The sequence below is a fragment of the Carassius carassius genome, chromosome 20, assembly GCF_963082965.1.
Source record: "Carassius carassius chromosome 20, fCarCar2.1, whole genome shotgun sequence".
In the NCBI taxonomy this organism is placed as follows: Eukaryota; Metazoa; Chordata; class Actinopteri; order Cypriniformes; family Cyprinidae; genus Carassius; species Carassius carassius.
The window spans coordinates 25777812-25792982 of record NC_081774.1 but is presented as its reverse complement, the minus strand read 5'-3'; the positions used below and the strand labels follow the sequence as shown (position 1 = coordinate 25792982).

The window sequence follows — 15171 nt, the reverse complement described above, 5'->3', positions numbered from 1 at the left end:
AACAGCTCTGCAACAGGTCATGTCTCTGAATGCAAACATTTAAATCCTTATCTTAAATGTGTTTATTTTTATTAAACCACTTAGTTTATTTTGTGATCATAGCTGGCTGACTACATATTATCCCTTACTTTTTTTGATCTACTTTTAATGAAAGGAAAATAGAAATAGGACATGGAAACGTCTGGAAAAGTGGCACAACTATTATTTTTTTAATTTGGTCACACTTTCGTTTTGGGACCAGTTGTCACTATTAACTCTTAACATTCTACATAAAGGAATTTAGAATATGATAAAGCATTAATATGTGCTTTATAAGTAATAATAAACAGTCAATATGCTAGTAAAATGCATGCTAATAAGTAACGTAGTCCAAAAGCAAATGTGTTACCATTTTTTTGGTTCAAATATGATTTCACCTATATTGACCAGAGTGGATTTTTTGTCCATACAGTGAACCACGTGAATATGAGGTCAATAAAACATGTGTCGAGTGCGACCCTGAATGTCTGCTCAAGAATGAATCCCTGACCTGCACCGGCCCTGTAAGTATCAAACCCATTCAGCAATACCAAATATTCTACAGTCAGTAAACAGTGTTTGTTCTTTTTTCTTTTTTTTGTCCCAGTTGTGTCCTGGAGACACATCATTAAATTCACATCACTTGAAGACTGTAGAAAAGTTGTGTGTTGCCATCTAATTGCCAACTTTTGTCCAGGGACCTGACAAATGTACAGCTTGTGCAAACTACAAAGATGGGCCGCACTGTGTAACACGCTGCCCACAAGGCATACCCGGAGAGAAGGACGTACTCATTTGGAAATATGCTGACACGATGCGAGTATGCCAGCCCTGTCATGAGAACTGCACCCAGGGGTGAGTGAGGCATCGTAAATGATGCTTTCATTTGAATGTAATGACATGAAACGACCATTCGTGTAATTTAACCAGGTTCATCAGGGATTGCAATTTGCATTTTTTGTGACTGATTCAATTTATGTTTTGAATTGCAGATGTACTGGACCTGATCTGAAGGACTGCAAAGATTTCAAAGGGCAAGAATCTGCCCCATAATGCTTTGCTGCATGCATCCCTTTTCCAAAATATCCCAAGCATCATAACGTGTATCCTCATATAAACCCAATAACTTCTGTTGAAAAACTAAAGAGGCTGTGAATTGTTGCATATTTTTAGAATATGGTACCAAATACTCAAGCCTTGGTCACAGTATGGAATGATGCATATGGTGACAAATAAAGGAAGATATCCTTCTTGAGATTAGTGTGCCTTTCTGCTGAAGTGTAATAAATATAGAAATGATTTTAGCTTGTACAGGATGATGATGCATCATCCTGTATTATTATTACCATAAATATATAAGTCTATAAATCATATACAGGCCTATTTTTTATTTAAAGTGGAACTAAAATGACAAAACACCATAAATTCACACCTGATTCCTTTAAGTTGGCCTTATTAGTTATTATAAATAATGAAAACATTAGAAATTTATTTAAGGAATAATTGAAAATTAACTTCCATAAATTATGATAAATAAATAATTTTTAAATAAAAATTAAATAAATACATAATTAAATTAAACAATAAAACAACAACACCATGCCACTGGAGACCTTCTTACTAATTATGGGGAGGGATATAAATATATAAATAAATAAATAAAATATCCTAGAAATCTAAATGTTAATAGAAATCCAAAGACATCTAACACATAGATATTTCTATAAATTAATTCATATTCAAATTAATTCACAACAAATAATTCAACATTTTAAACTCAAAACTCTTCACATGGTATAAATCTAAGTAATATCTAAGAGCATAACCACTCAGTCGGTTCTGAGATGTAGTGACATCTCAAAAGAGGACCATCTTCCACTGCAGAAAATTCAACTCAGTAATGTTCCTTTGGTCTTTAGTTCGGGTTTGCCCATGATTGCCGCTGGTGTGGTCGGAGGTCTGCTGGCGTTTGTTATCCTGGCTCTAGGAGTTGCTGTTTTTTTGCGCAGACGGCACATCAAAAGGAAGAGAACCTTACGACGACTCCTGCAAGAAAGAGAGGTCAGATCACAAGACAACCATAACCTGAATATTCTGAGTATCTACTGTTAAACAACCAAAGACTTTAAGTAAGAGAGCTGGCAGAGCTTGGTGAAACCATGTAAGATCAATGCAGTGAAGCCAGTTTACTGTTGTAGTTTCAACAGTGAATGCTGATGGAAATCATTCAATGAGGCAATAGCTTCCATAGATACAGACAGATCCGTGTCATCCCATACTCATTCAAAGACAGGCTGTGTTTGTGCGTGGAGGGCAGCATTCCTGACCCTATTTGTCTCTACAGCTAGTGGAGCCTCTGACCCCAAGTGGCAAAGCCCCCAACCAGGCCTTGCTGCGCATCCTCAAAGAGACGGAGTTCAAGAAGATCAAAGTGCTTGGGTCCGGAGCTTTCGGCACTGTGTATAAGGTGACTGACCTCCATTTAAAGGGACAGTTCACCCAAAAATTAAATTTGGTCATCATTTACATGTCCTCAAGCTGTTACAAACCTGTACGAGTTTCTTCCTACTGTTGAACATAAAAGATTTTAAAGAATGTGGGTAACCAAACATTATGGGGAACAGAAAATATATGAGAAGATAGAAGTTCATACAGGTTTGGAACAACATGAGGGTGAGTAAATGATGACAGAATGTTAAGTTCTGGAAGAGCTGTCTCTTTAAAGATTTTACTCCATCCAAAAATGGAAATTTTGTCTTTAATCACTTACCCCCATGCCGTTCCAAACCCGTAAAATCTTTGTTCGTCTTTGGAACACAATTTAAGATATTTTGGGATAGTTGATATTTTGGGATATTTTAGTATGCCTCACGCTGCGCTGATGCATTGTTTGCTTTCAAACATAAGTGTAAATACACGTAGAAAACGTATCCTTGTGGCATGGCTAATTCAGAAGAGCATACACAATCTTCATACAGCTTTTGCCAAAATGGTGCTATGCTGATTTGGAGAGACACAGAGGAGAGGAATTGTTAAATAAAGTTGTTATTTTTGTTTTCTTCGTGTACAATAAGTATTCTCGTTGCTTCATAATGTTACAGTTGAATCACTGATGGCAGATGGACAATTCTGACAATGTTTTTCATGCTTTCCTGGACGTTGACACTGTTATTTATTTGGCAGTCTATGGGACAGTCTCAAGCCTACCGGTTTTTATACAAAAAAAATTGTGTTCTGAAGACGAACAAAGCTTTTACGGGTTTGGAACAACATGGGGATAAGTGAATAATGTCATTTTGGGATAGAATATCCCTTTAAAACGTGTTGCTACGTGCTTTTTTCTTCTTTCCTCTTACAATGCCTTCTTCATTTTCTCTAAACCACAAGCACAATTAGTTGTTGATCTGTAGAAATAAAGGCTATCTCTTTATCTCAAGATGATTTCAGCTGTGAAACCTCATCGGTAACAAAACACTGGGTGTTACTTTGTTTGCAGCATGAGATATTAAAACAGATATTTGTCCGTTCCTGCAGGGCTTGTGGGTTCCAGAAGGAGAGAGTGTGAAGATCCCTGTCGCCATTAAGGTCTTACGAGAAGCCACGTCTCCCAAAGCAAACCAGGAGATCTTGGATGTGAGTATCAGAGACTGAATTTTGGTGTTCATCATGTCACATCAGACCTTATTCACTTCATTTAAAAAGATGGCTGTGTATTTGACTAAAATCAAACACTTTTCCTTACATTCTTTGCCAATAATATGATTATTCTTGCATTTGTGCTGTTTCTGTGTGATCCAATTAACATGTTAATTATTTCAGTAAACACAAACAGTAAAACCGGCATTTCATCATTTTAGTTAAGATAATGATTGCAGAGAAAAAGCCTTATTCTCCAGTGACGGGTGCAGCTGAAATCTATCCTACATAACCTTGAGTTAAAGGGTAATCTGACCAAGTCCCACTGGATGTTGTGTGTGGAGTTGATATAGAACATAAAACTTCAACTTGGAGGAATTCCTGCTTTTTGAATCAGTGCAATAGCAAACAAGACATTTCTAACACAAAGAATGTAATATTCCAATATTCTCTTTGATTGTGAGTATGTGGCTGTGCAGGCTGCTTCTCAAGGTCACTTTGAAGATAGCTCATCTATGTAAACACCCAGTATAACCTTCGGAGAATCTGTAGAAACTGAAATTTAACAGATCTGCACAAACATTGAATATTAAAAAGAAAAAATGGAAAAATCTAGTTTATTTCCCCGGGTTTGATTGTTAGTTAGTTTAGATTTTCCTGCAGCATTTTTCTTCAGAATTCAAGGCCTCCATTCCTTCAAATATGTTCTAATGTGCATAAGGCACCTCATTTGTTAATTTTAAGTCTGTAGGGACTATAACATTGTTGCTTTATAATATGTACAGTATATGCTGACCTCATTTGTTTGCATCTAAAGGAGGCCTATGTGATGGCAAGTGTTGAGCATCCTCACGTGTGTCGTCTGCTCGGCATCTGCTTGACCTCCACTGTCCAACTTATCACCCAGTTGATGCCCTACGGCTGTTTGCTGGACTACGTCAGAGAAAACAAGAACAACATCGGCTCTCAATACCTGCTCAACTGGTGTGTGCAGATTGCTAAGGTAAATTGATTTTTCTTTTAATTATTACTATTTTTAAATCTCATCCCTTCTGCTAACCTCGGAGTCATTTCAGTTGATGACGAACAGATGTTTGAGATGTCAATTTAATGTGTTCATTACAATTTATTATTAAAATAAAATATTTTAATATATGATTTTTCTATTCAAACGTTTATTATTTACAATCATTTAAACATAGTATCAGTGTTGGAGAGTAACTAGTTGCATGAAACAACTTTACATAATTTAATAATAAATAAATGTAATGTAATCTGTTAGAGTTACTGAGAAAAACTTACAATTATAATAATCTTATTATAATCTTGATGAACGATTTTAATCAGTGTAGATCAGTAATCAGTGTAGAGCTCTACTATACGGTTAACCATGCCTGGTTTAAAACATTTAACAATTGAAAACATTTGTTACAAATTTAGAAAACTAATCAAAAAAGAATCAAATGTAATCAGTTACATAATAAAGTAACTGAAATAGTTACACTACTTATTACAATTTAAATAGGGTAACTTGTAATCTGTAACCTATTACATTTCCAAAGTAACCTTCCCAACACTGTTTATTACTTAAAATACAGTTATTAATAATGCTTTGTACACAGATTCTTCTTATTAGCAATTAATTTGATTTCTCGTTGACATTTGATTTTAACAGATGTTTTTAGAGATATCAATTTAATGGGCTATTTAATGGGCAATTCATTATTAAAAATAAGTATTTTAATAAATTTGTAATACTATATATTTTTTTATTTTTTGTTATATATTGTTTAAAAGTGCAATGTGTAATATTTACAATTATTTTTTTACAGAAATGCAATATAATATATATAACTATGTTTTCAGAGGTGTATAAAGACCTTTCTTAATAAACCGTTATATTTTTATTAGCTTAGATAGAGCTACTTCTATCTACATACACTGCGGGTCCCCTTACATGGAAGTCGCCACCATGTTTGTACAGTAGCCCTAAATGGACAAACTGTTCTTCAAGAGCGCATTTCGTCACTTTGTTGTTTTTGCTCATAAAATAATATAAATAAATAGTAAATAAATATAATAAAAAGTACATTAACAATCGCAATAACATTAATTTATTGAATAATTAAGTCAGTATAATTCCTTGATTTACCTTTGTAAAGAATTCTCATTGCTCTCTGCTGTCTTTACCGATGACATCTTTACCTGCGTCGGCCACCGTAGCTTCCTTCTCTAAAGGGGGTGGTGAGCGCGGGACTGAGCCGTTGGTTGCAATTCACAACCTCACTGCTAGATGCCGCTAAAAATTACACATTGCACCTTTAAATTCATTATTTTAAAGAAAATGATTCATTACGATGATTAAAAATTAATTTAATTATTGATTGATGGGGCACCCTAGTTTAATTTACGTTTTCCCTTAGAGCATATTTACATTTATTGTTGGGTTTTCACGTCATGGTTAGTCAGTTTGCTCTCAGATTCATTGTGTATGTCATTATGCTCCATTTACACGTGAAGTGCATAAAAGCTATTCATGTATGCAAATAATAGAAATTCATTCACTTCTGATCATATATATTGAAGTATTGCAGTGTGTTACACTATTACACTATTTTTCCATCCATGTGTCTCTGTATGATGACGTTGCTCCATTTGGATCTGTTAAAGTTTCTGTATGTGGCTCATAAACATTTAACACTTGGTCTTTTCATGATTGCATTATTGAAGTTCCAGATGTAAATACTCCTGTGTCATAACATTTAAATAAGCTTTTGGGATGATATGCAGTAATGAAGCCCATATTAATACATTTTATTCTGTTGTTGGTAAATTTTTATTCCAGCCTGAAGGAGTTCATCATTATGTTTACTAATGTCAACTAAAATCTTTTGAAATACTCTTTGACTTTTATTAGGGCATGAATTACCTAGAAGAGCGTCATCTTGTGCACAGAGACTTGGCAGCTCGTAATGTGTTGGTAAAGACCCCTCAGCATGTGAAGATCACTGATTTTGGCTTGGCCAAGCTGTTGAATGCCGAGGAGAAGGAGTATCACGCAGATGGTGGAAAGGTCTGTTACTTCTTTTTTAGGAAAGTGGATCATGATGACAGAAGTTTAGCAGTTTTTCATTTTACTAGATGAAAACTGCCCCTAAATTGTCAAGTCAAATTTATTTGTATAAAGATTTTTACAATACACATCATTTCAAAGCAGCTTTACAGAAATTCATACTGTAGTGTATATAATGCATCAGTGCTTTAGCATAAACTGTCATAAAAACTAATGAGCTGATGAATATGGCCTTATTAGTGTCTCAGTGGTGTAAGGCTAGGACTACTAACAATCAGATGTTCATCTCTAGAATGCATCTAATGATTTCACTTCCAATTCTAACATTTAAAATAGAGATTTTGATCATCTATCTATGTCCTTCAACAGGTGCCAATAAAATGGATGGCACTTGAATCCATCCTGCACAGAACATACACCCACCAGAGTGACGTCTGGAGTTACGGTTAGTAACAGTTATCTAATGTAAGAAATATTTGCCATTGCTTTTTTCAGACGTTAAAGTTAAAAAATGTTTAGTTTATTTTACTAATATAGACTTCTATGGAAGCCTGTTTCCGCCACTGAATAAAACATAAAAAAGGTAATTGCGACTTTTCATCTCATAATTGCGTGATACAAACTCGCAATTCAGACTTTTTTTCTCAAAATTACGTGAAATAAACTCACAATTGCCAGTTAAAAAAAAAAACATAATTCTGAGATATAAACTCGCAATTGCGAGACATAAAGTTGCAATTCTGAGAAATAAAGTCAGAGCAGCGAGATATAAACTCACAATTCTGACTTTTTTTCTCAGAATTGCGAGTTTATATCCTGAATTCTGACTTTTTTCTCACAGTTGTGTGATATAAACAAGCAATTTAGAGTTATGGAGTCAGAATTGTGGGATATACCCTCACAATTCTGACTTTATATCTCACAACTGTGAGGTTATAAGCCTCACAAGATTAAAGATAAAAATAAAAAAAATTATTCAGTGCCAGAAAAGGGCTTCCATGGATTTCAGTGTAAAAAAGGAAACTTATTAAGAAAAAAACAACAACAATATTTTAGGTGTGACAGTCTGGGAACTGATGACATTTGGAACAAAGCCCTATGATGGGATTCCTGCAAGTGAAATTGCTGAAGTTCTAGAGAAAGGAGAAAGACTTCCACAGCCTCCTATCTGCACCATTGATGTGTACATGATAATGGTCAAATGTAAGTTTGAATCATTCCACTATGTACTATTTAATAAATGGTTTTCACACATGAAATGTATTAATATTAATACTTTCAATGCTTAATTTTTACACTCAATAGTGTATTTTTTTCAATACACTATTGAAAAAAATCAATGTCAGCCAATATTTAATATCTGTACATTTGAATAATAAATAATAATAGCAATACCATTAGTGTGTTAGGAGATGTTACATGTGAAGTTCTTAAACTTAAATTCTTTTTCATCATCTCCTTTATAATCACGCCAGGTTGGATGATCGATGCAGAGAGCAGACCTCGCTTCAGGGAGCTCATCTCTGAGTTTACTAAAATGGCACGTGACCCACCCCGCTATCTCGTCATTCAGGTGAGAGAAGCACAAATCTGATTTCTTCACTGGAGAATTTCTCACATATAATCACTGATGAGTGTTTTCCTGTTGGCAGGGTGATGATCTGATGCATTTACCCAGTCCTTCTGACTCCAAGTTCTACCGCAGTCTGATGAGTGGAGAGCTGGATGAAGCTGTGGATGCAGATGAGTATTTAGTGCCCAATCACAGCTTCTTCAGCAGCCCCAGCACCTCCCGCACCCAGCTGCTCCATTCTGTGGTAATACACACTCATGGTCCATATTCAGCTCATTTAGACATTCAAATAATTTCAAACTCCAACTCATTTTTTAATCTACAGTTTCAACCTCGATATAAAAAAATGCTAAAGACACCGTACGTAAAGATTACGTGACAGCCAATATGATTATTTTTCTCAATTCAACAGAACAGTAGTGCTGACCCCGAATAGTCGACTAACTGTTAGTCGACTAGAAGAGGCTGGTTGACCAAACTTTTATTAGCCACTTAGATGCAGAAAAAAAACTAATCCACATTGGCAAATCCACATTGGCGGCAGGACATCCAAACACTCACCTATCATTCATCCACCACAAATATGGCTTATCATCTGAAATAGGCATGTAGCAGCAACTGTACATGGCCACTAAAGCTAATGTTAACCTAGAGAAATGTGGGCTGTTCAAGTGTCTGTGCAAAGAGTGGAGCTGCGTGCTCGCTGCAGGACAGATGGATATCTTACAGATAAGAGTAATACATGTTTCGAATCTGTAAAGACGTTTATTTGTGTGCACTCACAATAACATCAGAACATTGCGCTTTTGTAAAATAATGAAAGCAAACAGAATGCGCTTTCTACCGCCTCACTCTATGTGAATTTGAGCGTGAAACTGTGTAGATCTTTGACTTGCATTGTTTATTAATATTTTTTGTAATTAATAAATTGTTTATTAATAAATGTGCAATTAGTTGACTATTGCTTAAAATGAATGACTACTAGTCAACCAGAAAAATCCTTAGTTGAGGGCAGCCCTACAGAACAGATTAAAAACATTAAATATGCTAGCATAATTGTTTTTTTGTTATTCAGCAGAGAAAGTTATTAAATTCAGCATGAAATAAGCGACAGTAAAAACATTGTTACAAAAAAATTATATTTAAATTAAATGCTGTTCTTTACAACTTTTTATTAATAAACTAAAAAAAAAAAAAAAAACTGAACAAAAAATCATGAGTATATACAACAAAAATAATAAGCAGCGCAATGTTTTCAACACTGATAATGAGTTTAAACACTGATAAACATGTTTCCTGAGCAGAAAATCAGCATATTTTAATGATTTCTGAAGGATTATGTGATACTGAAGATTAAATTACTTTTAAAACAACCTGTTTTAAATTTCGAAATAATACTGTTTTTACTGACCTATATTAAAATGTGTGCTATTTTGTTTGAATAAATAAAAAATAAAACACTAAAACTAAATAATTAAATAAATAAATACAAATAAAATCATAGCATCATAATTACAGTATAAAAAATGAATATTCATTTTCAGTTTTGTTAAAAACAGTTTCACATTTTACATTTGATTGCATGCATGCAATATTAAAAAAAATCAGATAAGTGAAGAAATCTCTAATATTAGCCCATAACTTATATATATATATATATATATATATATATATATATAGTGTGTGTGTGTATATATATATATATATATATATATATAAATATAATATATTATATTATATTATATTATATTATATTATATTATATTATATTATATTATATTATATTTTCTCCTCTAAATTATACTAAATACTAAATGAATGCAATGCAATAGCTCTATGGACAGTCCATCTTAAAGCAGTCCTCGTTGTACCAGTAATCCAGTGACTGGAGGCGATATCAAACCTGATGACAGAGTTGTGTGCTTCCACTCAAAAGGACAGAAAGTTCACATAGCAGAGGCGTATGTACCTGGCCTGATTTTCGTCGTCTCCTGGCCTGGCCTCCTTCACCCACTTCCTGTTCCGCTGTCCTTCTATCTTTTCACCTTCTCCCCCGCTTCCTCCCAGCTGCCTCCTGATTAATGACCGTTCCTCTGCAGAAAAGCAAAGCATGTGTGACCAAGAGGACTCGCCAGGCCTCAGCATTCTGAGTGCTTCCTGGCCTCGCGCCTGCCGCTAAGTGCGTGCAAAGCTCCTTCAGCCTTTTAAGTCTGATTGCTTTCGCGGGCAACACTTGTAAAAAAATTTTTTGGCAGAACGAAGGCCTTGAGTTTAGACAGAGTCTTATATAACACAGTCATTGAGGCATAGCCATTTAAGGCTGTAGTTTCTCTGACAGATGATAGCTTATTTAGGGTGTTTTTTTCCTAGTTCCTTGTGTTTAATGAGCATGTTTTGCAAAGGAAATCCTATGACATTCTTGCGTGAACTGCTGACTTTGGTTTTGTTATGGTCCTGGAGCCTCAATTAAGGCTGGCTTCTCATAACAGGTACAGGCCTGTTTTGTGCACATGGTGTTGAATACAAAGATTTATCCAGTCCTCAGTAATCATCTTTTTATGTCAGTTGAATGGATTAACCACATAGTACACAGAGCGACTAGAAAAATACAAAAAAAGTGCAAAAAAATGCATTACCACATGTTAGTACTACAAACCAATCACAGGGGTCTTCAAAAGGAGACGATGCAAGTTCAGCTAAATGTTTCATTACCTCTCCCATATTAAAATGTGTTCATTACAAATAATTATTTTAATGGCTTTGTAATTTACAGTATATGTGTGTATGTAATAATGCTGCACTCAGTTGGGGTTGTATTATTCAAATCACCAGTAAAATGAAATCAAGCTAGTTTACTGAAAACTAGCCACAAAATAGTTTATTTTACTACAGTATTTGGTTTATGCTACAAATATATACTTGTTTTTAAAGAGTTAATAATAAACACATGGTTACTTTTGTTTTGTTTCAGAGTCTCAACAGCAGCATTGGGAACTGTCATAGCAGAAATGGGGTAGGTTACGCATATCAAATCAAATTAAATCCAATTTTATGTATAAAGTTAAAGATACAGTAAAAACAACAGTAGCTGACCACTGTGCTGTACAAACCATGCTGAAATAAATATTAAAAACATAAAAAGTGTGTATACACTTAATGTTTAGTTAAGATCAACTCAGAGATCTAACAGATGTATTCGGATTCAGAAGGTCGGAGAGAATTTTTAAATCTATTCTGTAATGGAACAGCAGCCAGTTCAGAGAACATAATATAGGGGAGATAAAATTAAAATTGATCAACCGGAAAATAAAAGTTTGCATAGCTGAAGAAATATTGAATGAAATGTAAGACAAAGGTTTACTTATTACACGTTTACCCAGCTGTGCTTTTGAAATCTTCTAGCCATTCACCTATTGACAGTTATACAGGAAATGAAACCGGTTTAACCAAAATGACACTTGCTAAGTAATATACTTTTATTTTCTCTCAGAATGGTTTCCCAGGAAGGGAGAACAGCATGGTTCTGCGTTACATCCCAGATCCGACGGAATGCTTCCACGAGGGTGACTTCCAGCCCGCTCCAGGTTGGAATGGTACAAGCACAGGCTGGAATTTTTTTGTTGTTGTTGTTGTTTTTTTTTAATTTAGAGAGTTAAAGTGTTTAACTTTTTTCAAATTGTCTCACATACTAGGAGACATAACATCATCTTATCTCTAGTAATATCTCCTGAAATTAAAATATGCTGAATGAGGACAATAGGACAAGGGCATAAAGAGGCACATTTTATTTTTATGGTGAAATGGGCACCTTAGTGTTGCTTAATGTTGATCTTGCATTCTTTTGGTTTGCTCTGATTTATACTCTGAAAGGGAGAGTAAAAATTCAATCGTGAGACTGTCAGGCACGTACAGTATACACTACTTGCATTAGGAGCAGCCCAAACTTGAAGTCTCTTTTCATGGAAAACACTTCAAATTTCACTTTCAAATCTCAGAATGTAAAAATTTTGCACATTGTGAAGAGTTACATTTTCTAAATATATAATGAAGTCATACAAGGTTGTGTGAAGCCCCTGAAAAGATATGGAAGAAAAAACTATATTTCAATGCCTTTTCATCCCAAGAGAAATGGTGTTTGTTTGCGTTAAACTTTGCGTTTGTTTGCAACAGTGTTGCATTCCTTTAAGAAACTTTGTACATTCGTGAAAGTTTTGCGCTCTTCCAAGAAACTTTTTGTTTGTTTGCAAAAGTTTTGCATTCCCCCTAAAAACTTTGCATTCACTCACAAATTTCTTTTCCAAGCAAACACTTCCAAAGTTTTTTGGGGAAAAGTGAAAAATTTGCCAGCAAACTGAAAAAGGTTTATCTGGAAAAAGCAAATGTTATGTGAGCAAACAAAATATTTATTGGGGGGTGAAAGTGAATCTTTCTCAAGCAAACTAAGTTTTCAGGCATTCACAAAACCTTTGCATGCGAACAAAAATTTTCTGGGGGATCATAAAGGTTTTGCAAGACAAGACATAAAAGCATTGGGATATCATTTGTCCTTCTTTCTCATTCGTTTTCATCACCACTTTCCTTAAGAGCCTGCATAGGTTTGGAACGTCACAAGGGTAATTAAATTATTTTAGGTGCCAATAACTTTAATAGATGCTAATGCTCTTAGGGTATTTTTGCAAGTAGATCTTAATGAACTGCTAATTAAAATAACCAATAGAATAAATTGTGTGTTTAACCCCATATCGTCCTCTTTCCCAGAATATGTCAACCAGGATGAATCACTGATGTCCAGCATGACCAACCCAATATACCAACACCCCGGACCTCCCCGCACACTTCCACACTCTTCATCAGCCCTGGACGAAACTGAGGAAGAGTACCTGAACTGCTTTAAGAGCCCTGCTGCTGCTGCCGCCCCACCTGAGTATCTGAACACGTCCCACACACAGCTCCTCTCCAGACAGCCGTTCTTCAGCGTACAGGGCTTTAACCCTCAGAACAGCATGGACAACCCAGACTACCGGCAGGACTTCTGCCCCCTGGAGCTCAAAACACACACCAACGGCCACCTGCCAGCTGCGGAAAATGCAGAATATATGGGGCTGGAAGTGCACTAGAACATTATGGAGAAATGTAACTGTTTAAATGAGGCTCTTCACAGTAGATAAAGATGGAAGGACATCTATTTATAGCAAACATTTTGCCGAGTTGTCAGACAGGTATGCCTGCCGTCAAGGACAGAAAGAGCTTTTCATAACGTGGGCTAGTGTTCAAATATGCTTTTTTTTGTTTTGAGCTAGACTTGGTTGGATCGGTCAACTGTGGCTCTCTCCAAATGTCTCAAGTGACTGAATGACAACAGGATATGAATCCCACGTTGATGCCAGTGGAAACGTGCTGGTGTGCTGAAATGGCATATCATGAAACATGCTTGTCTACACATGTAAAGACTGCTTTTAAATAATCTGGTTTCAGTCATGCTAATAATGTTTGAAATGAGCAAACAAATTACACCATTTTACTGCGCTCATTAGTGTCTGTAATCATGAAACTTTTAAAGATATAGTTGCACCAAAGTATTTGGACACTTAAGTCACTTTTAAAAATCCATTGCATTAAATACGAAATATTCAAATAAGTGACATCTTTCAAAACTTTGGATTCAGTAAGACATTATTAAAGAAAAATGTTATTTGTATTTTTACTCGGCAAAGTTTAAATTCATCAAAAGTCACAGTCAATTAAATAAAGTCATAATAATAAGATATATTTCTTAATCACCAAATTTGAATGATTTCTGAAGGATCATGTGACACTGAAGACTGGAGGAATGGCTGCTAAAAACTTTGTCATCACAGGAATAAATTACAATTTGAAATACATGAAAAAATAGATATTTGAAATTCTACAAATATTTTACAATATTACTGTTTTTACTGTATTTTTGATCAAATAAGTGCAGCATTATGCTCAAAAACATTAAATAAAAATTACAGATCCTAAACATTTGAAAGATGGTTTATCTACTACTTCATACTTCAAAAACCTAATAAACATGTGATTGCGATATGTTTATGTGCATTAAATGCCCTTTGTTTCAATATTGTGTTGTATTGTGTTGCTATCTTTAATAGTGGTTTATGTGTCCAAATACTCTTCGGAAACACTATGTAAGCTGAACTCAGAGGTTGTTTAATTCCTCTTTGCTGTGAATGAAAGTCAAATTTGAGTTAAATTTAAGACGATTTTGCTGGAAATGTTGGCTGTGTGGACAGTGCTGTGACAGTGATCCGTGTATGGATAGATTCAGCTTCGTCCGAAGGCCAACATATGACTGGTACTTGTACAGAACTATCTGTAATATATGGCTGACATTTGCATTATTGTATCTAACAGAGTATTTTATCCATTGTCATAAAAATCACATATGGGGTCACTCATATATTCCATTACTGTTTGTTCGTCCATGTGTTTTCACCTTCCTGTACCTAACTTGACTTTTGTAATAGTATCTCAATGAATCTGAAACATATCTCACAGACAGAACATATCTTGATCTCCATGATGGCTATGTTGCACAAAACAAAGTAATGTGGCTGGATATCTTAAATTGGCTATCCTTTCTTGCTTTCATCATTTGCATTTGCTCTCAAAATATGGTGACGATGTTCTTTCTTGTCCTTTGTTATATAAGAAGTCGAATCAATAAAGAATTGTTTCATAAGAGCTGGTCTTTACTTGTTAATCGCATGTGATACCATCAGTTGCAATCTAATTGGGGCTAATTTCATCAAAGCTTTTTTAATAATTACTTCTAATCAATAGTCATGATTGAGTTGAATAGTCAGTTTTTTCACAAGTTCATCAAACA

The 15171-nt window shown here is 34.8% G+C and overlaps 1 protein-coding gene across 1 annotated transcript in view; it reads left to right on the top strand.

The window, feature by feature from the left end:
* egfra (epidermal growth factor receptor a (erythroblastic leukemia viral (v-erb-b) oncogene homolog, avian)) overlaps positions 1-13509 on the top strand; it is a 51089-nt gene extending 37580 nt beyond the window's left edge. Inside the window, exons 14-28 of the mRNA XM_059502311.1 lie at positions 452-542; positions 716-873; positions 1011-1052; positions 1938-2079; positions 2363-2485; positions 3553-3651; positions 4472-4657; positions 6572-6727; positions 7097-7172; positions 7784-7930; positions 8203-8300; positions 8380-8544; positions 11272-11313; positions 11791-11893; positions 13059-13509. Coding sequence (XP_059358294.1) covers positions 452-542; positions 716-873; positions 1011-1052; positions 1938-2079; positions 2363-2485; positions 3553-3651; positions 4472-4657; positions 6572-6727; positions 7097-7172; positions 7784-7930; positions 8203-8300; positions 8380-8544; positions 11272-11313; positions 11791-11893; positions 13059-13417 — 1987 coding nt within the window. The 3' untranslated portion in view covers positions 13418-13509. The remainder of the gene's footprint in view (positions 1-451; positions 543-715; positions 874-1010; positions 1053-1937; positions 2080-2362; positions 2486-3552; positions 3652-4471; positions 4658-6571; positions 6728-7096; positions 7173-7783; positions 7931-8202; positions 8301-8379; positions 8545-11271; positions 11314-11790; positions 11894-13058) is intronic.
* The last annotated feature ends 1662 nt before the right edge of the window (positions 13510-15171 follow it).